The 20,230-nt window shown below is 53.6% G+C and overlaps 1 protein-coding gene across 2 annotated transcripts in view; it reads right to left on the bottom strand.

Moving 5' to 3' along the window:
- Positions 1-3,238: 3,238 nt before the first annotated feature.
- RRP12 (ribosomal RNA processing 12 homolog) overlaps positions 3,239-20,230 on the bottom strand; it is a 28,086-nt gene continuing 11,094 nt past the window's right edge. The window contains exons 13-35 of one of the 2 annotated variants that reach the window (XM_037050823.1): positions 19,749-19,863; positions 18,575-18,717; positions 18,217-18,338; positions 17,287-17,351; positions 17,033-17,195; positions 16,448-16,602; positions 16,127-16,194; positions 15,467-15,560; positions 14,116-14,274; positions 13,905-13,985; positions 13,577-13,682; positions 13,273-13,380; positions 12,637-12,794; positions 11,134-11,225; positions 10,867-10,936; positions 10,507-10,601; positions 10,216-10,388; positions 9,887-10,021; positions 7,348-7,397; positions 5,241-5,313; positions 4,414-4,481; positions 4,038-4,120; positions 3,239-3,703 (exon numbers count right to left, since the gene is read on the bottom strand). In XM_037050823.1, the coding sequence (XP_036906718.1) occupies positions 3,601-3,703; positions 4,038-4,120; positions 4,414-4,481; positions 5,241-5,313; positions 7,348-7,397; positions 9,887-10,021; positions 10,216-10,388; positions 10,507-10,601; positions 10,867-10,936; positions 11,134-11,225; positions 12,637-12,794; positions 13,273-13,380; positions 13,577-13,682; positions 13,905-13,985; positions 14,116-14,274; positions 15,467-15,560; positions 16,127-16,194; positions 16,448-16,602; positions 17,033-17,195; positions 17,287-17,351; positions 18,217-18,338; positions 18,575-18,717; positions 19,749-19,863 (2,479 nt within the window). In that variant the 3' untranslated portion in view covers positions 3,239-3,600. Of the gene's footprint in view, positions 3,704-4,037; positions 4,121-4,413; positions 4,482-5,240; positions 5,314-7,347; positions 7,398-9,886; positions 10,022-10,215; positions 10,389-10,506; positions 10,602-10,771; positions 10,937-11,133; positions 11,226-12,636; positions 12,795-13,272; positions 13,381-13,576; positions 13,683-13,904; positions 13,986-14,115; positions 14,275-15,466; positions 15,561-16,126; positions 16,195-16,447; positions 16,603-17,032; positions 17,196-17,286; positions 17,352-18,216; positions 18,339-18,574; positions 18,718-19,748; positions 19,864-20,230 lie in introns of both variants that reach the window. The other variant, XM_037050825.1, reaches the window with a different exon arrangement.

Here is a 20,230-nt window from a genome sequence, read left to right as displayed (position 1 = left end):
TAAGGTCAAGTTAAAGGAGTTCACCATCACCAAGCCCTTATTATATGAAATATTAAAGGAACTTATCTAAGAAAAGATAAAAAATATGAATAATAAAATGAAAACAAACTCACAGCTATTAACAACCAAACCTAAAAGAAACAAAAACGAAAACAAAGCAAGCAAACAACTAGAACAGGAACAGAACCACAGAAATGGAGATCACATGGAGGGTTAGCAACAGGGGAGTGGGAGGGGGACAGAGGGGGAAAAGGTAGAAGAGAATAAGTAGCATAAATGGTACATAGAAAATAGACAGGTGGAGGCTAAGAATAGTATAGGAAATGTAGAAGCCAAAGAACTTATATGTATGACCCATGGACATGAACTAAGGTATGGGAATGCAGGTGGGAGGCAGTGTTTAGGGTGGAGGGGACAAAAGGGAGAAAAATGGGACAACTGTAATAGCATAATCAATAAAATATTTATTTTTATCAATAAAATATTTTATTTTTATTTTAAAGATAAAATACTTATTTATCTTTAGAGGGGAAGGGAAGGAGAGAGGGAGAGAAATATCAATGTATGGTGACCTCTTGTGTGACCTCCACTGGGAACTGGCCTGCAACCAGGCATGTGCCCCTGACTGGGAATCGAACCGCGATCCTTTGGTTTGCAGGCCCAAGCTCAATCCACTGAGCTACACCAGCCAGGGCAATAATATTTATTTTAAAAAAGAAAACAATGTTCATGAAGTGTGTGCACTGGTAGCGTAAAAACTTTGTGAGTCAAATGCAAATTTAGAATATAAACTTGTATTTTAAAACTCTTATTTGTTGTATACAAAAAGCCCTGTGTATAGAAAAATAAAATAGGAACGAAACTTTCTAGGGGCAACAGAAGAATTTGGTGGAAGGGTTCTAACCTTTTTATATTTACTTTTTGTTTTGCCCAAATGTTCTGTGAATCTTTATTACTTTTATGGTGAAATATAGAATACTTTCTAATTTTCTAAGTTACCCTCTCAAGTATATGAAACCAAGAAGTATGAAGAGACTACTCGAATGTCTTAAGTAATTTTCTTACATGTTGTGAACAATAAAGGAGAAACCATAATCAAGGACGTGGACTGAGGCGGCCTTGAAACGAGACATCAGACTAATACAACAGCCTCTGCGTACTAGTCCACTGATAGACGAGCGAACTGTGAGGGCAGTTCCCACCAGGCCTGCAGCCCATAGTCTAGGGTAGGGTTGGCTGAACCCGCCCCACCTGTATCCAGACATGTGGTGAGCAAAGGGCCTTGGCAAATCCCCAGTGTTGGCCAAACACTCTACCAACACAAGGGCTGCTGTTTTGGTGCAGTGAGGGTGGGTATTCTGTCTTCTGCTGCTGAAAATGAGTAGAGGATGGACACCAGAAAGGAAAGCCAGAAGTCTCCGAGTCTGACACTGCCGAAAGCATGGGGAAATTAAAGTGGTAACCCTGGCTCTGGGTGGAGGCCCTCAACCACCATAGTTGCCTTTCAATGGAATGAGCCTCGTGGGGAACACTCCTGATTCCCCTTCCCCCTGCAATGTTGAAACAAGCAGCTTTGCCTTTTGTAACAGATGTTTCAAATACCTGAAGTTTCTGGGACAGATTCTTGCCTCTACATCAAGATAATGTGCATTTGAAGTCTACTTCCAAAATTGAGTTCAGCGTAGCACAAATACCAACCTTTCTTGGTCACCTGCCCCTCCCACCTTTGAAAGAAAACAAAGCTTCTTAGAAAATATGGTATAATAAACAAGTTGTCAATTTTTAAAAAGATACCAAGGCTGGGTAATTGAGGGGCCTGTGGACATGGACAACGTGAGGGATGACTATGGAAGTGGGAGGGTGGGCTGGGTGGAGGGGGTGAAGGGGAAGAAATATAGTACATCTGTAATAGCATAACTATCAAAAATACTGGGCAACTGGCTCATGCCCGTACCTACTTACACGAAGCTCCTATTACCTATGGCTGTATTTCCCAAGAAAAGAAACTGTAAAGGGCTGGCCCTGACTGCTGTGGCTCAGTGGGTTGGGCACCATCCCGCAAACCAAAGAGTCCCAAGTTCAGTTCCTGGTCAGGGTGCATGCCTGGGTTGTGGGCCAGGTCCCTGGTTGGGGGCATGTGAGAGGCCACTGATCAGTTTCTCTCATACATCAATGTTTCTCTCCCTCTTTCTCCTCTCTAAAAATAAATAAACTGTTTAAAAAATAATTATAAGCCTGTGACCAGAAGTGTGACAATAGGGGACACCTTCGCAAGTCCCTAATACCACCTCTGCTGACCACCTTTCTTGCTTGTTATCCAATTTCCAGACTGTGAACAAGGAATGCAAACAGCGCCACCTGTGGGTGAAGTGTGGTTCCTTTATGCTTCCTAGCCCAAAATCAGCAGGAGGAAAAGTCCTTACTTGGGGACAGTGGATTAAAGCAAGACTTGAGCGCCCTCAGAGGATGAGTGGAAAGGTGCACAGGGCTTCCTGGGAGCATTATCAGAGCCAAGGGCATTAAACCAGAATGGAAACCATTAAGGAGTGTTTATGTGGTCTCATCTCAAATGGGGAGATTCTGAACTGAGGAACGCTATCAGTCAAATGCCAGGGGACAAAGCCTAATTCCTCATATTCTGGGACAGGGAATAGCACTGGGGCTTTTGCTTCTTGATGCCTGCTGGGAAAACACACACACACACACACACACCCTTTGGGCTGACGGACAAGTGACCCGAGGAGAAAGGGAGTTCTGCACCACTCCCTTCTCTGCTCCAAACCAACAAAGCTTGGGTTCTTTGGAATCACATGGCTCTTTGTACCAGAACTTGATCCACTTGTCTAGAAAGAGAATGTGAGGATCAGATAGGTGGGTGATGGGGCTGCGCTTGGCAGATGGAGGGACTCTTAAACACTGCTGAATCACCAACAAAGGGGCTGGGAGAAGCCTAGGCCCAGGGGCAGCCATGCTGTAGCTCGACCACAGCTCCACAGACCAGCCCCGGGGCACTGGCTGCCTTTCTGGATGCCCCACATGTCACCTGACTGGGACTGTACAGTGAAGTAGAGACCTCCTGACACAGGTAGGTCCCTGAGCAAGATCCGGAGCCTGACCTCGAGCTATCATGCTATGCCCCAGACTGGATCCCAGGATTGAGAGGAAGGGGTCAAGTCACTGATGCCAACGACCAGACATTGTTCCTGTCTCTGAAGGGGGTGGGTGATGAAACACAATGTTTCTAGGGACAATGTGTATGGTGGTGCTTGTTTATTCTATGTCTGGTCACAGCAAATCTCACACACCTGAATGACAGCCGAGCTGAGAATGCCACGTGGCCACAAGCAGCTAGAGGAAACAGAAGACCATCTCCTGTGCTGCACATGGCCACTCTGGGCAGAACGCACAGACGCCCACTGGCCTTCTCGGAGGCACCGAGGCCACATTTCCATCTCCAGGTCCTAAGGACATACATCTCCAGAAGGCAATTCCCATTTGGGACTTCCAACATCCTGGGTGCCGCTAGGAACCAAGCCCCGGTCCCAACAAGTCATTCTGAGTCCGGGCTCTGCCACGGAGCAGCCCCGGGGGCCCTGGGGCTCAGGGCCGACGGTCCTTTCTGCGGAGCTTGTGCCCAACCTGGGATCCCCGCCGGGCGGCCTTCACTAGGCCTTTGAACTGTCCCTGCAGCTTCACCTTCTTCCTACGGGGACAAGGAACAGAAAGGTCACATCTCACCAAGATCAGGCAGCCCTCTTTTCCCATAACGTCAAAAGTCGGCCCCTGCACGACCAGCAGGAACAGGGGAGTGGGAGTGCTGCCCTGCACAGGGTGGCACGCGACCTGCACAGACGACATGTTGCCCGCCGTGTTTAAAAGGGCAATTCCAGTTACCTATACACGCAGGTACCAACTACACGAATGGTCAAGTCAAAAAGTAAATATAAAAACCTGGGAGAGACATGAGCAATCGAGTTGAGAGTTCAATGAGAACACAGGTCCCCGCCCCCCGCCCCCCACCTTCCCCAGCACCATACCTGTGGTTGAGCTTGGTTCTGCTGAGGGGGATGTAGGCATAGGGGTCGAGCCGACCTTTCTTCTTCATGTCGCCCTTTGCTTTCTGCTCAGAGAAATGAAGTCCGCTAGGAGTGTGGGGTTCCCCTTCCACCCCTTCCCTGACTTGACGGACCCCACATCCTTCCTGCCCTTCATTCTCTGCCTTAGGTGGCGCAAAGACTTTCTGTGGCTCTGGAAGGCCAACAGAGGTCTGGACTTTCAACACTCCCGAGACCTCAGTGTGCTCCTAGTCTGGCTTCACAAGGGTGACTTTCCAGGACAGGGGTAGGCATGGCTTCCCGCCATTTCCCAGACACTCAGCCAGGAGACCCTTTGCCCCCCACGGACAGCTCTTACCTTGGCCTTGTATTCAGACCCAGGTGTAGCCTTCTTGCCCATAGGGCGATGGATGCCAGAGCCTCCAGCTAGAGGGAGAACACAGAGGCCAACAGTCAGAAAAAGCCAGCGCAGCCTTTTCCTGGGAGAAGGTGATGGGCACCTTCTCTTCGGAGAGCTGCTGGGGAGAGGGGTCCTGGCCAGGAATCTGGCTCTGTCCTCTAACAACCGAGGACAAAGACCTCTCTCAGAAGGACTGTCCACTGACTTGAAAGAATACTGGGTTCCTCACACTGACTCGAATCCAGAGACCTACCAGTGACCTCTGGGAGCATGTATTCTCCACTAACAGAAACTTCCCTCCTCTCTTAAATGCTCAATCTGCCCCATTTGTTCTAGGAGAAAGAACACAGGCTTTGAACCCACACAGACCTGGGTTCAACTCCCAGCTCCAACGTCAAGCAAGTGTCTTAACTTTCTGGAGCCTCTTAAGCCCACCTGTAGAATAAGGCACCATTCTCACTGTATATATGGGGCTTTCTGCCACTCAGGTCTCACACCGACACTGTGAGACAGAACCACTGCTCTTATCCCACTGTATAGATGTGAAAATGACGTCTTAAAGAGATCAAGATACTTTCAAGGTCAGTCATTCCCAGCCTGCACGTCAACACAGTTGTGGATGAAATCCTACAGCATTGCCTCAGGAGGATGTATCAGCCTGTCTTTGCTGATACCAACTGAATGCAACCAGGTCATGTAACCTTGTGGCTTCACCTGCAACAAACCTTGCCTAATATAGGATACAGAGAATAGAAATTTCAAAACGGAAGAGTGGAAAGCCTCACCTTGGTACTGAGGGGGCATCTCCAGCTCCTCATCTTCAGCCTCTTTCTGATACTTGAGCTTCTGGCGTTTTTTCTAGAAAGAAAGAGGTAAGCAAAGTTCGTGAACAAGGGGATGTGATCATCTTCACTAATGGTAACAGTACAAGCAGGTACAACCTGCATTAGCAGGAAAGTTCCTCTGCCAAGCACCCGATTGCCTCCTTATAGATGAGGACCACTAAGGCTCGGAGAGGGCAGGTCACTGTCCAGGATTACACAGCTAGGCAATGAGAAGCAAGCTTCCAGCTCGGGTCCCCACTGCTGAGCTTGTCTTGGCTGCTCCACTGCTCTGCCTCTCCACACTGAAGTCTTCCTGTGGGGCCACAAGTGCCCGTCTGGTTACCTTGACCTCAGCTGAGCCCCAGTCTTCCTAGCAGGGTCAATGAGGTCCTCATCCTCGTTGGAGAGAACTGTTACCAGTTCCTTGCTATACACGAACTCCACTCTGCCCTCCCCAGGAGTCAAACACTCACTGATCCCCTACTAAGTGCAAGGCCTTGGGGTACCCACAGCACAGGACCAACTTCCTGTGGCCCAGGGGCTCTGAGGAAGATGGGAGACCCCTGCTCACACCAGCATAGCAATCCCTCAACAATGCTGCCATCCCAGGAGCTGTGAGCACGGAGCAATGAGACAAGTCACCTCACCTGATCATATCCAACAGGAAGTGACTTAGCACTCAGTACATGCCAACACCATGTTAGGGGCTCCAAGTGGGAGAGGTGGGTCTGGCAGCAGGCAGCCCAGTCCCCCCGGATGTCTGAGTCTAGAGACTGACAACCAGGCCAGGCAGAGGAGCAGTGTGCAGGAGGCCTCAGACCCAAGGGCTGACTGCCATGCTGTGGTCTGTGCCACAGTGGGATCCCCAGGCAGGGGGACTTCCAACCCTTATTCTGAGGAACATTCACTGGCTTAAGCCAGGGAGAGTAGGTGTGCTAGGCAAAGGGAACAGGCTGGAGCACACACAGAGTGTGTCTGGGTGACAGGGGCACTAGTTCCACTGGCTGTGCCCCAGAAGAGTGGACTCCTGGTGGAGACACAGAAACTGGCTGGAAACAGGACTCAGGCTGCATCGGAGGGTGACAGCTCAGCTTGTTCCTGGTTCAGCTGGCAGCTGGCAACAGCTCTGCCCACTGGCAGCTGCAGCTGTCACCTGTACCCTGGCATCTTGATAGTGTTGCAACTGCAGGCAGAGGAGTGGGATTCAGCAACTGCCATGCATAAGAGCCCCTGGGGATCTCGATGGCAGGTAATAATTTGCCATGAGCCAACCCTGGAGGGTGGCCACCCCAGGTCCTTCTCCAGTGCCAAGAGATAAGGAGCCCCAGTCCTGTGCTGAACCATGGGGCCGTCAGGCTCGAGGGCTATGGTCAGTTCCCGCCTGCCAGAAGAGGAGCAGACTGTGGATGGACTGCAAAGCCACGTGTCAAGATGTGCTGAAGCAACCAGGGAGGCTTTGGCCAGAAAGAGATTTCCAGGAAAAATGCAGTAACAAGAAGAACTCAGTATCACTAAGTGCCACACACCTTATACACAAACCAGGATTTGTTCAGGCCTGAAGAAAGACATTGAACAACCCCATGACCTTGGGCGGGATACATATCTTTTATGAGCCCCCCTGGAAATGGGGATGGTAACTCGTCCCCATCTCCTGTAACTTGTGGGGCCCTGAGCACCCCTCAAGGGTGGGTGCCCCCACCCCATGCGGCAGCTTGCCCCTTGATGCCTGCAGGTCAGCTGTTGCCCTTGCAGCCCACATAGCACTTGTCCTCACACAGAGACAAGGGCTTTATCTCCTTCTTCTTCAGCTGGACAGCCCAGCCAACACCTAAGGAAGTCCCAGGTGCTTCTGAGAGAGCCTCTCCCCTCCCTCGCCCTGCAGAGAGGTTAGCCATGACACAGCCCCTGCCCCCAGCACACACACCTACCATCCACAGACGGCCTGCGGTGCACGTCCCTGATGCTCTGTGGAGCAGTCAGGAAGCAGTGCAGGTGAGGTAGTGAGAAGCAGTTGGGCCCAAGGCTTAGGTCTGAGGGCCCCAACCCTCCATCAGCAGGAATTACTTACATTCCTGATGCCCAGGTCTTCCACCAGGTCAGCCATCTCTTCGTCCTCCCCTGGAGCCAAAAGGAAGAGCAGCCTGTGAGCACTCAGAGAGGCCTCATTTCCCCAAAGCCCCCCAAATCTCATCCTGCCTCCTCCTGGCTCATCAGGCTGAAGGAGCTGTGACCTCCAGCCCTGGAAATCCTGTGTCCTTCTGTGGGAGGCAAGACCCCTGAACACTGAGCTCTCTCCTCCCCATGCTCGGTCCCAGGGACAACAGCCCTTCCAAGGGGATTCTGCTTCTGAGGTAAATATAGCTTTCTTTGCACTCTAAGAAAACCCCAGGTTTGCAGGGAGCCAGGCACCCCTGCAGCCCCAGACTCCACTGTGCTGGCAGTACTGTTTCACTCTCCTACCTGAGAACTTTGTTTGCCCTGTACGTGCTGGGCATTCTGTGGGGATATAAGAAAGTATGAGCCAACAAATTCGCTCTACATTAAGAAACTGGACTGCATTCAAATTTAAAAGCTTGTGTGTGCCAAGGACACATCAACAGACTAAGAAGCCACTATGGAATGGGAGAAAATATTTGCAAATCATACACCTGGTAAAGGGCTAGGAGCTGAATATATAAAGAACCTCTACAACTCAATAACAGGAAAACACCCCAGTTAAAAAATGGGCAAAAGGACCTGAGTTGACATTTCTTCAAAGATACCTGAGTGTACAGGAAACATAAAAAAAAAAAAATACTGACCATCACAAATCACTAAGGAAATGCAAATCAAAACCACCATGAGATATCACCTTACAACTATTAGCATGGCTACTACCAAAAAAACAGAAAATAAGAAGTGCTGACGGGGACGCGGGGAAACCAAAACCCGTGTGTCCTGCGGGTGGGCACGGGCCACTGTGTAGCTGTTGGGGAGAACAGTGTGGAGGTTCCACACAGAATTCCGTGTTGTAATATGACCCAGCAATTTCATTTCTGGGCATGTGCTCAACCTGAAAATGGGATCTTGAAAAGATTATCTGTACATTCACGTCCACAGCAGCATTATTCACAGAGGTCAGAAAGTGGAAGCAACCCGAGCGCCCAACAGATGAGCGAATAAACCAAGTGGGGTGCACACACAACAGAATAAGGCCAGCCTTAAACAGGAGGAAATTCTGACACCTGCGACTGCACGGGGGCACTCTGAGGGCACTACGCCAAATGAAGTAGCCCGTCGCAGAGGGACAGGTACAGAATGATCCCACTTATATGATATACCTAGACTCAATTCACACTCAAATTCACAGACAGTAAGCAGAATGGTGGTTGTTGGGGCTAAGGGGAGAGGACACAGGGAGTTGTTCAATGAGTACAGAGCTTCAGTTTCATAAAATGAAGTTCTGGAGATCAGTTGTACGTCAGTGTAAATACACTGAACACTGCTGAACTGTACACTTAAAAATGGTTCAGATGGTAAATTTTATGTTATGTGTATTTCACCACGATTTTTTAAAAGCTATCAGTATATTTTTAAAAAAGGATGAAATTGACCAATTCGAGGGAAGACAAACTCAAAGTCAATCAACAATCAGGTGACATCACAAGAGAGCATGTGACTACGTGCTGAAGACTAGGCAGTCCCTGGACTTGCCAAAAATTCTGAGGGAACAAGGCTTGGAGGCTGAAGGGCTGTGGAAAGGCCCCAAAGGACTGGAGCTGGACGTAAAGAGTGGGGAGGGTTTCGGAAGGAAGGAGAGGCGGGGGGCATTTTTAGCACAAGAAGGGAGGGAGAGACGGGAATTATCAAGGGTGAGAGGGGAGCTGCGATGAGGCCGCACCAGGAAGCGGCGTCGCCACATTACCCCTGCTCGCACAGCGCTGCTCAGGTTACCCATGTCATCGTCATAGCTCCCCTCGGGGGCAGGTGTTGGTGCTGTAGCCATTTTGGTCCACAGTCACACAGTTCGCGGGGCAGGGGTAGTGGGAGAGCGCTGTTTAGGAGGCTGCAGTGAGCCAAGGGTCCAGGGATGATGGCAGTGGGGACGAAAAAAAGAAGGGGAAGACAGATTTATTGCAGAAGACCTAGGCTTTTATGAACTAACGGATGACGCGTGCAGAGGGAGCAGGAAAGAGAAAACAGTACTCAGAGGTCTTACACCTGAGCGGCTCCTGGACCACAGAGTACAATGGAATCAGAGACCTGGGAGTGTCTGAGTCCGCCTCTTTCTACCTCTCAATGAGATTCTGGGCCTCAGCCAAGTTCCCACTTCGGCGGAAAAAAAAAAAAGGAATAGAAGAAACAGAAGACAAGAGAGACCAACAGAGTATATCACACATGGTAAGGGGAAGTACTGTGTTTTGCAAGTTTTGTTTGAATTATAGTATTGTATAAATGGCTGCATTACAACATAAAAAGATTTCTTAATGTAGTCAAAAAAGTCTGAGAAACTCAAGAAGTTTGAGAATGCTGCCTTAGATACAAGCTGCTACTACAGCAAATGGACTGAATGAATGAATGAACAGATGAGTGAATGAAGGAGGAATGACTGCTGCTGCATTCCCCACCTTTAGCGCCTTCCTCTTCCTCCATCTTGGCGGTGGCAGCATCTTCTTCCTCCTCCCGGATGATCAGTCGGCCATCTGCGCTCACTTTGAAGCCATGGTCCTTCTTCCTGCCCCGCCCGGCCCCAGGCTGTGTGGCTGGCATGACAGAGGTGGGCAGTGAGGAGGTGGAAGGCCAGTCCTAACCCACTCGGACCTCATATAACCGACAGGACCAGGTCTGTGCCCTGGTGCCCACCTGCCTCTGTGGGAGCCACCATGACCCCCACCCTGAATCTGGCACCCAGGCAAGCCTGTTTTCTGAGCTCACAGGCCAGCTACTTCTTGCTTACCTAGGACTCGCTGGGCCACCTTGGGGTCCAGGAAGTTGAGGGGCTCATCCCCACCACCCTCCTTCAGCCAGGCCCGGCTCCTCTGCCGGGTCAGCCTCCTCTGCTCCTTGCCCCGGCTCCTTTCTTCCTCCTCATTTTCCTCGTCCTCAGAGTCAGCCAAAATCTCCTCGATGCTAAAGAGAGAAGCCTGAGTCAGGGCACTCCCAGGACAGGCGGAGGCAGCTGGACGCCGTCTGGATAGGCTTCGGCGTAATGAGGACCAGATCACCAAGGCCCCATCTTGGGTCTCACCTGTCCCCTTTGCCCTGGGTGGGCTCTTCCTCCTCCTCCTTCTCTTCCTCTTCCTCAGCAGCCTGGCTCAGAGCACGGTGCCTCTTGGCCCGGGCCTCGGCTTTCCGGACATTNTCGTCCTCAGAGTCAGCCAAAATCTCCTCGATGCTAAAGAGAGAAGCCTGAGTCAGGGCACTCCCAGGACAGGCGGAGGCAGCTGTACACCGTCTGGATAGGCTTCGGCGTAATGAGGACCAGATCACCAAGGCCCCATCTTGGGTCTCACCTGTCTCCTCTGCCCTGGGTGGGCTCTTCCTCCTCCTCCTTCTCTTCCTCTTCCTCAGCAGCCTGGCTCAGAGCACGGTGCCTCTTGGCCCGGGCCTCGGCTTTCCGGACATTGGCCAGGACTTTGTGGTACTCCTCAGGCAGCAGCCCCTTCACCAGCTCGAACCTGAGGGGCAGTGAAGGGCAGGTGAGGTGCACTGGTCAGAGCGCACCACCTAGAAGTAGCAGGTGTGCAGCCAGAGCCCTTCCAGCCACAGGGGAGACACTGGTCCCCAACCCAGCCCCTTCTCTGCAGGGTTCCTGGTGGGATGAAAACCCCTCAACTCCTCCCCTGACCATCCTCCCCCCATTCAGTGCACAGACCCAAACTTGCGGATGAACTTGGTGAATAGGTTCCGAAGCTTCATGCGGAAGTGCCGCCGCATGTCATCCGAGAGCTTCCCGATGGCTTCCATCTGCAGGGCGGGGCACCAGGGGGTCAGAGGGAAGGTGCCCCCACCCTGCATGCCCCTGCGCTGCTGTCTAGACAGGGACATGTGGGGACCAAGCTGACTAAGAGGTGAGGGCAAGTGTGGCCCTGTTCCTGGCTCAGCCCTTGGTCCACACAGGCTCCCCAGTCTGGGCAGCCCCCACCTTTCCCCTAAACCCTCCTTTGTGATGCTTCCTGACCACAATGCACAGATCGCAGCATTCGAGTCCTCACACGTATTGTCTCAGCGAATCCTTAGAAGAGCCCGGTGAGGCAGATATTATCATCACCCCCAATTTACAGACAAGAAAACTGGGGGACCAGAGGATTAAGTGGCTGCCAAGTGGCCACAGGGAAAGGAGTTAGCCCAGATCTACCTAATTCCACGGCCCACCCTCTGTCCCCCCCCCCGCCCCCCCGGTTTCTCTTGGTTTCACACGCTCCTTCTGTCGCCCTGAGTTAATTTCTGACTGGACTGCACTCAAGCCTTCACGTGGCCTGGCTTGGGAAACGCATGAGTGGCAAATATTATCTACAGTGTCTGGCAACAGGGCCCCATCAATCTTTCAATGGGCTTTTATCAATTCTTGTAACTGCAGAACAGATTGCCGCTCTAGCTGTTCTCCCACCTTCGGTCTCCAGTTAGGCTGCAGCCTGGGGGCAGCCTGGGGGCAGGCTGGGGCAGGCTACTCTGACTCTCACCTGCCCTTCTTGCCTAAACCCAAGGCCCAAAACAAAGATGACAAGCAAGATCCCCCCGGAGGTCTGATGCAACTCCACCCAGCAGGGAGAGGGAAACTGAGGCAGGGGACACTGCAGCAAGAGGGATGAAGGATGTAGCTGGCTGCATGTCTTAGGCCCAGCGGAGGGGGCAAGGGGACCCAATACCAGAGGGCTCTGCAGGCCCTCCTGCAGCCCAGCAGGGGCATCCAGAGGAGCCTCCTCAAACCCAGATGGTCAGAATGCAAGAGGCAAAAAAGAAGAAAGAAAGAGAGAGAGAGATGAGGGCCCTGCTGGGGAAGAGCTCAGTCTTACTCCTGAGCTTTGTGTTCTGTTCCCAGGTTGCTGACTCCAGCGGTATGACCTGCGGCAATCTCTGGCCTCAGTTTCCTCATCTATAAAACGAGGGATGGCCCTGTCCACTGGCGTTTGCCCTGTAGAGCCCTTGCTTCTGCGGAGGAGCCGAGGTGGGGGAGGACAAGCCACAGCCTGGGGTGCCCCTTCCTCCACCAGGCTGGCCCTCCCCTACTGGTCCCTTCCAGGGCTCCTGCACGACCTCTTGCATAAGATAGTGTGCAGCTAAAAAAATTGAAATTTTCTGGCCTTGAGGTTCACTGGTTCCGCGACGGCAGCCCAGAGGCCACATTGCCACCCACAGAAGGGAAAGGGGCACTTACCACCAGCTGCACATGCTTGGCCAGGTGTGCCACATCCATGACAACCACGGCTACCTTGATGAAGCCCAGGGCTGATTTGACCACGTCGCGGGTGCGGGAGGCCAGGAGCAGGCACACGTTCTCCAGCAGCTGCTCCACGGTGCTGGTCCCCATCAGACCTGTGGTGTCCAGAGGGCCACTGTCAGAGAGGCCCAGACCCCAACCGAGACCCGAGACCCTGCCAGGTCACAGAGTAAGAGCTAACACTGGGGACTTCCGTGTGCCTGGTCCAGTCCTAGTCACTTTCATTGGAGTGTCTCCTCTGGTCCGTCAGCCACCCCGGGAGGAGGAGCTACTTCCTCCCCCATTTCAGAGGTAAGAGTCAGGTTCCAAGAGGATCATAAACTTGCTGGTAAGAGGGAGAACCAGGACCGACAGTGGGCAGGAGACCCACCTCCTCTGACCCACTCTGAGAATGGGATGGGAGGGCAGCTGCAGAGAACGGAGAGCGGGGAGGGAGACGGCCGGGCTTAGTTCCAGTTTTTCTTCCACCCTCCCTTGACCATTCCCCTATCTGGAAGCCACCCTGTCTTAACCTCCTAGGCATTGTCCTACTCTGAGGGCAGGCTTCCCAGGACTTCAAGAAACAGCATTTACCTTTAAACTCGAAAAGGAGGTGGGTCAGGGCCAGGATACTGCAGCTGATCATGGTGACAGCGCCCACGAGCCCAGGGTAGATCAGGATGAGATAGCGCTGCAGGGCCTCTGCGAGGGCAAGAGGACAGGACAAGCTGCACCGGGGCAGAGCCCAGCCCACACGCTGTGTCTTGGGCCCACCAGGGGAGGCGGTGCTGGCCAGACAGTGCAGCCTGCCCAGGCCCAGAGCCAGTGGTTTTGCAGGGTGCTCCCCAGGCCTGGGAGCAGAGCATCCACCCCAGCCCTATTGTCACCCAGGCCTCACCTTCCTGGCTCGGGCCAAATCGAAGGAAAGCGTGGCCCATCTCCACCAATAGGGCGAAGGCGTTTTTCCGAGCGCCCACTGACACCTCCTTGGTACACAGGATCACCTGCCCAGACAATCCCATGAGCTCATTCTCCTGAGCTGGCCACCCTGGGGTGTGTGGCCTGGGGTAGAATGGGCAGGTAAGGGGACCCCCTCTCCTGGGCAGTGAATCGAGTCCACCCCCAGCCCCAATACTTGACAATACTCCCCTGCTCTTGACAAGCCTTTACGAGCCACACTCCAAGGAACCCCCAAAACACACACACACCCCTCTTGCACCCCTAACCTCTGGCACAAGGGCAGTGATGAACTCCTCATGCTCAGCAGTGAGCTTCTTCACGATATGTATAAGACACTTCAAACGAGGCTGCAGGACAGGGGGAACAATGATCAGGACCCCTTAAGGCCACCCCAGCCCCTGAAGCCTACAGAGCGTCCCCACCATGGTCCTCCCCTGCCCTCCCTCAGGCACAGCAAGGCTGCCCGGGAGTCCTCACCCTCTTGGCAGGAGATGAAGTGGTTCGCAGCGAGTCCAGCAGGGTCTTCTTCAGGTCATCCAGGTGGCTCTGCACGAAGCGGGCCCTGGGTCCCTGGGGGCAGGCACACACCTCCTCCAGCACGCGGTAGGCCTTCTTCTGTACCCCGTGGGCCTTGCTCTAAGAGGGTACATGGGGGGCAGGGATGGGTGAAGAGGGGTGGCTAGGGGTCCTCCACCCATCCGACAACACTCACAGAGCAGTCACCACTAACAGAGGCCAGCACTGGAGGGGATTCAAAGAGGCTGGCCTTGCCTCTGGAGCTCATGGGGTCTGACAAGAGGGCCAGCAGAGGAGAGACACCAAGAGGCAGATAACTCTGGCCCTGGCCAGTGTTGCTCAGTGGGCTGAGCTCCAATTAGTGAACCAAAAGGTGGTTAGTGCGATTACAATCAGGGTACATGCCTGGGTTGCAGGCCAGGTCCCCAGTTGAGGGAGTGCAAGAGGAAACCGATCGATGCTTCTCTCCATCTTCCTCCCTCCCTTCCCCTCTTTCCAAAAAAATTAAATCTTTAAAAGAAATTTTTTTAAAAAGAGGCTAAGTCTGTGCTAAATGGAGATGCTGCGGGGAGAGAAGCCCACCCAGCCTTCTAATCACTCCACTGACCCACCTCTAAGAAACACTCACGCTAGCAGCATGGACTCAGCGCCTGGAATGCTCGTGCCTGCTCATCTTTCTACTGTGTCCCCTTCCTTGCCTAGCCCCTTACTGTTCCAAAGGCGCCCTCTGTCACTCCCCTGGACTTCTGGGTCTGCCTGCATGTTCCACCCCAGAGCGCTTCTCACCGTTGAGCAATTGCTTATTAAACTGCCGCAGTGGTGACAGCTTTCAGGGGGTCACCACTGGCCTGAGTCTTGCCTGGTGACTAGCCACAGCATATCAGCAGGGGACCCAGCATATGCAAAGGCACAGAAGAGGCCCATTATATCTGGAACTCGTTCAAACAGTTTAATGAGGCCAGAGTGGTAGCAGGGGATGGGGGGACCGGGTGGTGGGAGTAAGTAGAGAGAAGATCAACCTGGGCTGGGACGGCCCAGTGAGCAATCTAGGCAAAGGAGGATGGGCTCGTTTCTACAGGAGATGCCTTGGCAGGTGAGGCCTGAGCATGGCTGCGCATTTTAGTCACTTTGGCATCAATGTGACAGACAGGCTAGAGAGAGCACAAAAGGCAACCCCATCATAAGAAAGCAGATGAAGACCTGATCTTGGGCAGCAGCAAGGGATGAAGAAAAGAAGACAGGCCCCACCCTGGCAAGGCACCCACTCGTCCCCCAGGTGTGGTTGCATGGGGTGCCCAGTCCCCGGGCTCACCTCTAGGTAGGGTCGGATGGTGGAGTATAGCTTGCTGATGGCAAATTCGTCAGCGTGAGGGGCCAAGGCCACGACCAGGTCCAAGACAGACAATCTGCACAAGGCCAGGAGACCAAGGAGGAGCTTAGTGAGGGCTGGAGGAGAGCACAGACTAACAGTGCCTTTACGTCTACCGTGTGACGAGGGGCAGGTGGGAGAAGTCAGGATGAGGAGGACAGGGAGCAGGGAACCTCCAAGGAGCCTGTGGACAATCACCATAGCTTGCACCTAACTGAGCATCTGTCAGGTACCAGGCACTGCTCCAGGAGCTTTACCAGTGTTACCCCCTTCAGTTGTCACAGCAACCCTGCTGCAGGCACTGTGAGCATGTCCACTGTACAGACTGAAGACACAAAGGAAAAGAGCAGGCCAAGGCCTAGGCCTTGTCCATGGCCACACAGCCTGTGGGATCTGAACCCGGACAGTGAGTCTCCAGGGCCCTCGTCCTTCCCTAAAAGGCTGTACTGCCGCTTCAGGAAGGAGCTGGTCAGCCCTCGCAGTAAAGCTGGAGCAGTCAGTATCTCAAGCCTTTCCTAAATTATTCCAGAGAGAACCCACGGGCTTCGGCCAGACACACCCTCTAGTTTCCTGTGCTGCCCCAGCGCAAGTGGGGCACTTTACCTGGTGAAGTCAGAGCTGGCAGGGTCGAGCACCTTCTCACTGGCCTTTTCCAGGAAACCATTCACCAGCTGGCAGCCCCAAGGGAAGCGGAGGGCGTTGTTGAAGGGAGAAACAGAGAGCAGCAGCAGGTCACAGAGCTGTACCTCCTCCCGGTCCCGCTTAGAAGCCTCAAGCCCAGGCCCAGCCCAACCGCCCCCAATGGCATCTGGTTTCCTGTTCTCCAGACTGCAACTGAGCCCTGGTGAGTAGGGCTTGGCCTTTCTAGTACACCAAGCCCAACCCTCGCCACCTGAGAGCACCCTCCCCTGTTCACCAGCTCACCTGAGGCTCGGTAATGGTGAGATAAGTTTTGATGGTTTCTAGCACAGCCCGGCGAGGGGCTGGGGTGTCCCCAGCTGCCACAGGCTGCCCATACAGGTTGAAGAGAATGGGCAGAAAGTTCTTGGCAAAACGGCTCACTTCGGCACGGTCAGCCTCTGGCAGGAGGACCAAAGTTCGCATGAGAAGAGCAGGAGATGACCCCGTAGGCTGCAGCCCAGAGGTACCCTTTTGGAGGACCCATGGCAACACCATGGATGTGGGCTTCTACAGGACCGGAGATGCTGAGGCCATGGCAGAGAGAACTAGGCGCCACCATGGGCTCTGCTCCCACCTCGTCCCCATCCTGGCAACAGTGAAACCCTTCCATGCTGACTGAATAACTCCCTAGCTGTCAGCGTACTAGGAGTAAAGAGAGGAAGGGGCAGTTTTTGGCATCCTTGGGCCCCCAGCAAGAGCCCCAGGTCCTTGCAAAGAACGAACTGTGGCTCAGACAATGAGCCTTAGCAGGCCAGGAGATAAGGCAAGGGGACTCATGCCATCGCAGCCATCCTCCCTCGAGCCCCCGGCCCCCGAGCCCACACGCACCTGCCTCACAGCCCTTGGTGATGAGGGTGCGCAGGGCCTGGCACACCGTGACCCTCAGGTCTGGGCGCTCACTGAGGGCTGTGCCCAGCGTCCGCGCCAGCCCTTTAAAGGAGGTGGCCACATCTGTGGGCCTCGTGCAGAACCCGGGCAGGAGGGTCCAGATCTGGGGAGGGAGAGGTTGGTAAAGGAGAATGCCATCCAGCAACCCACAGCCCTGCACTGCCCAAACCACATCCCCTCAAGTGACCCCTCACCTGCCATTGCAGCGTGTCATAGATCTTGGACTCCACCATGCTGCCCTCCTGGCCCAGGTCCATTGCTGGAGTGTGAGAGGACACAATGTGACCGGGGGCACCCTCCTAGCCACCAGGCCTTATTTTCACCCAAACCAAAAGCCCAGTGATGAAGACAATATCGGTGATTCCCTCCTTCCCACTGAAACTGTTCCTTCTAAAAACCGGAAAAGACCTGCATAACACAGAAAGCACCGTCTCCCCATAACCACGCTCCCCCCAGGGAAAGCCGCTATCTCTTCTGATCTGCAATGCTTTATACAAACTCACACTTTTAAAAAGATAAACAGGACCGTACTACACACGTATTGCTCTGAAAACTTGTTTTACTTGACAACTAAAATTAAGTTGATAACATTTACAGAGCAATTTCTACGTACCAGTCCGCATAATAAGCCCTTTGATGATTATTTCATTTAATTCTCACGCAGTAATTATCATTCTCATTTTACAGACGAGGAGCAGACCCAAAGGTATTGAATAAACTTGCCTCCAGTCAACAAACTGGAGTCGCTGAGCTGAGACCCGAATCTAGTCTGTTTAACTCACCCTCTCCCGAACGCGCCCCTGTAAGGCCTCTCTCTGTTCCATAGTGGGCTTCACTGAAACCCACTGGCGGATGTGGGGTCGTGCTAGCATTTTTGCTACGAACATCTCTGCATACACGTAAATCGCTGTGTGCGTGCATGATTACTTTCTTAGTGGGAGCGGGGGCTGGTGTCTGCCTGCCACAGGCAGGGGGAGGGACAGCCCCACTGAGGCTCTCAAGGACTGGCTGGCCACCTGTTTGACAGAGGGAGGCTGCCCAACGTCCTAGGACTGGGGCGCTGGACCAGGAGCCTTTCCTGACCCCTTCCAGCCGAGCCCAAGGACTGTGGTGGGCCCCCGTACCTTTGCCCTTCAGGGTGGTAGCCAGGGGCAGGAAGTAGGTGGTGAAAAAACCAAGTCGAGTTTCCCGAACGTGGTCCCGGATGACGGGCAGCAGCCAGCTCCGTGGGAAATCCAGAGTCTCTCTGGGAGGCAGGAAAGGCCCAGTGAGGAGGCGGCAACAGCCCGGAGGGCAGCACACCCAGCAGTGCATCCTTCCCCTGCTGAGCTGAGGAGCACGTCGAGCTCTGCTCTGGCCTCTCTCGCTTACCCCCCCATGGCACATGGAGACTTCACCCAAAGGAGTGGATACCCTCCTGGGGGAGAATAAGCCATCTGACCCCTATGGGCTTGTACGCAAGCCAACCAGGGTCACACTTACTCAGAGCCATCAATTTCCAGAGGCACAGCCTGTAAAACCACCTCAGGCCCCATGCTGGCCACCGCAGCCCCCACTGCCTTATCCAGAGCTGCCGTGTGGGGGAAATGAGGGGAGAGGCGCAGGTCACACAGGGACTGGAGACACTGGAGCAAAGAGATGAGATCATACATCAAGATGCGCTTACAGAGCGAGCACCCATGGGTGAGTCTGAGCCAAAGGCTCAGGATGATGAGGTCGGCAGCGTGGGCCCAGGTTAAGCTCCGGGTCAGAGGTCACAAACCAGTAATCAAATGTAACCTGCTGATGTGTTTTACCCCTCCCCAATGCCCCAGGATTTAAAAAGTTCTGTACTCCTTAGTAACATATAAATCAGGAGACTACATACAAATGTAGATTTCTACCTCATCGTGAAAAGTGACAGTCTGGGAAAGGCAGACCTGTGTGTGACGGGCAGCAAATGGACAGTGTGCACTGAAGAGCGGCCGCCCGCCGACAGCTGCACCCTCTGGCTCAGCACAGTCCCCAGATCCCCGCCCCCAGCTTTGCTCCTCATGCACCTCTCCTAGAAAGCCCCGTCTGCCAACCGCACCTACTAGAGCCCAGGTCCGGCCCCCCCCCCCCCCCCCCCCGNCGGTGCGGCCCCCCCCCCCCCCCCCCCGAGGAAGCCTGCCATCCCGGGTGGAGGGAGGAGGTGGGTCAGCGAGGCAGGTGCCACAAGGCCTACGGATGAGGCGTCTAGGGTCTGTCCTCAGGTCCCACCCTCTCCCTAAGCTGATCCCTGATCCTCAGATGGTTCATTCTGGGCTGCAGTCACCTCCCTGACACCTACAGCTGATCAAAGCACACACTCATTCATTATAGAAAACTTAGAGAATTAAAAATTAGAAGATCCAGGTAGGGGTGACAGAATCACACTGGTTCCCTATTCAAAACCATCAACTCTACTCAACACTAGTGAGAGATGGTGGGAAGGGGATCCTGCCCCCTTCCTGCTCCTTCCATGATGGCCTGGTCACCTTCCCGAGACACAGTACTGGGCACCTGCTATGAGCACTGTGGCGGTAGGCAGAGTTGAAGGGCATGGATAACAGAGACACAGGCCCCTTCTAAGAGCCCACAGTCCCAAAGTCCAAGTGCCACTGCCTGCCCTGGCCCCAGCAGCCCCCTAACTCACCTTCTTCATCACAGGATGGGCCTGCCTCCCAGACACCTCGAAGAAGACACACAGAAGCTGCAACACGGAGCTCCAGGCCGCATGGAATTTGTATGTCAGGCCTTCTTCCACCGCCCTGCCAAGAGGAGCAGGCAGTCAAGGCCATGGCCGTGCCCCAAATCCAACCAGGAAGTCAATGCTGCCACCATGAGCTGTGGACTGCCAGCCGGTCACTACGGGCAGGGCCCGGGGAAAGGCCAAGTGGCGAACTGGCATTTCTGGAGTGCCCACACTGCTCCCCATACTGAGAGTTTGATTTATGTAACCCTCACACTTAGAGAAAAACATGTAAGGTAGGTTATGCGTTCAATCTTCAAATGGCGAAACTCAGAGATGAACTAACCTGCCTTGTCACTGTCCCATGCTCTCTTGGCCTGATCCAGCGTGGGAAGGCAGGGTAAGAACAGGTAATCTCAGCAGAATGGGGAAGCTGCGCTAGGGAT

The sequence above is a fragment of the Sturnira hondurensis genome, unplaced genomic scaffold, assembly GCF_014824575.4.
Source record: "Sturnira hondurensis isolate 20B ecotype Veracruz unplaced genomic scaffold, ASM1482457v3 Scaffold0006849, whole genome shotgun sequence".
Taxonomy (NCBI): Eukaryota; Metazoa; Chordata; class Mammalia; order Chiroptera; family Phyllostomidae; genus Sturnira; species Sturnira hondurensis.
The sequence above is the reverse complement of the archived record's forward strand: the minus strand, read 5'-3'. Positions and strand labels throughout refer to the sequence as shown.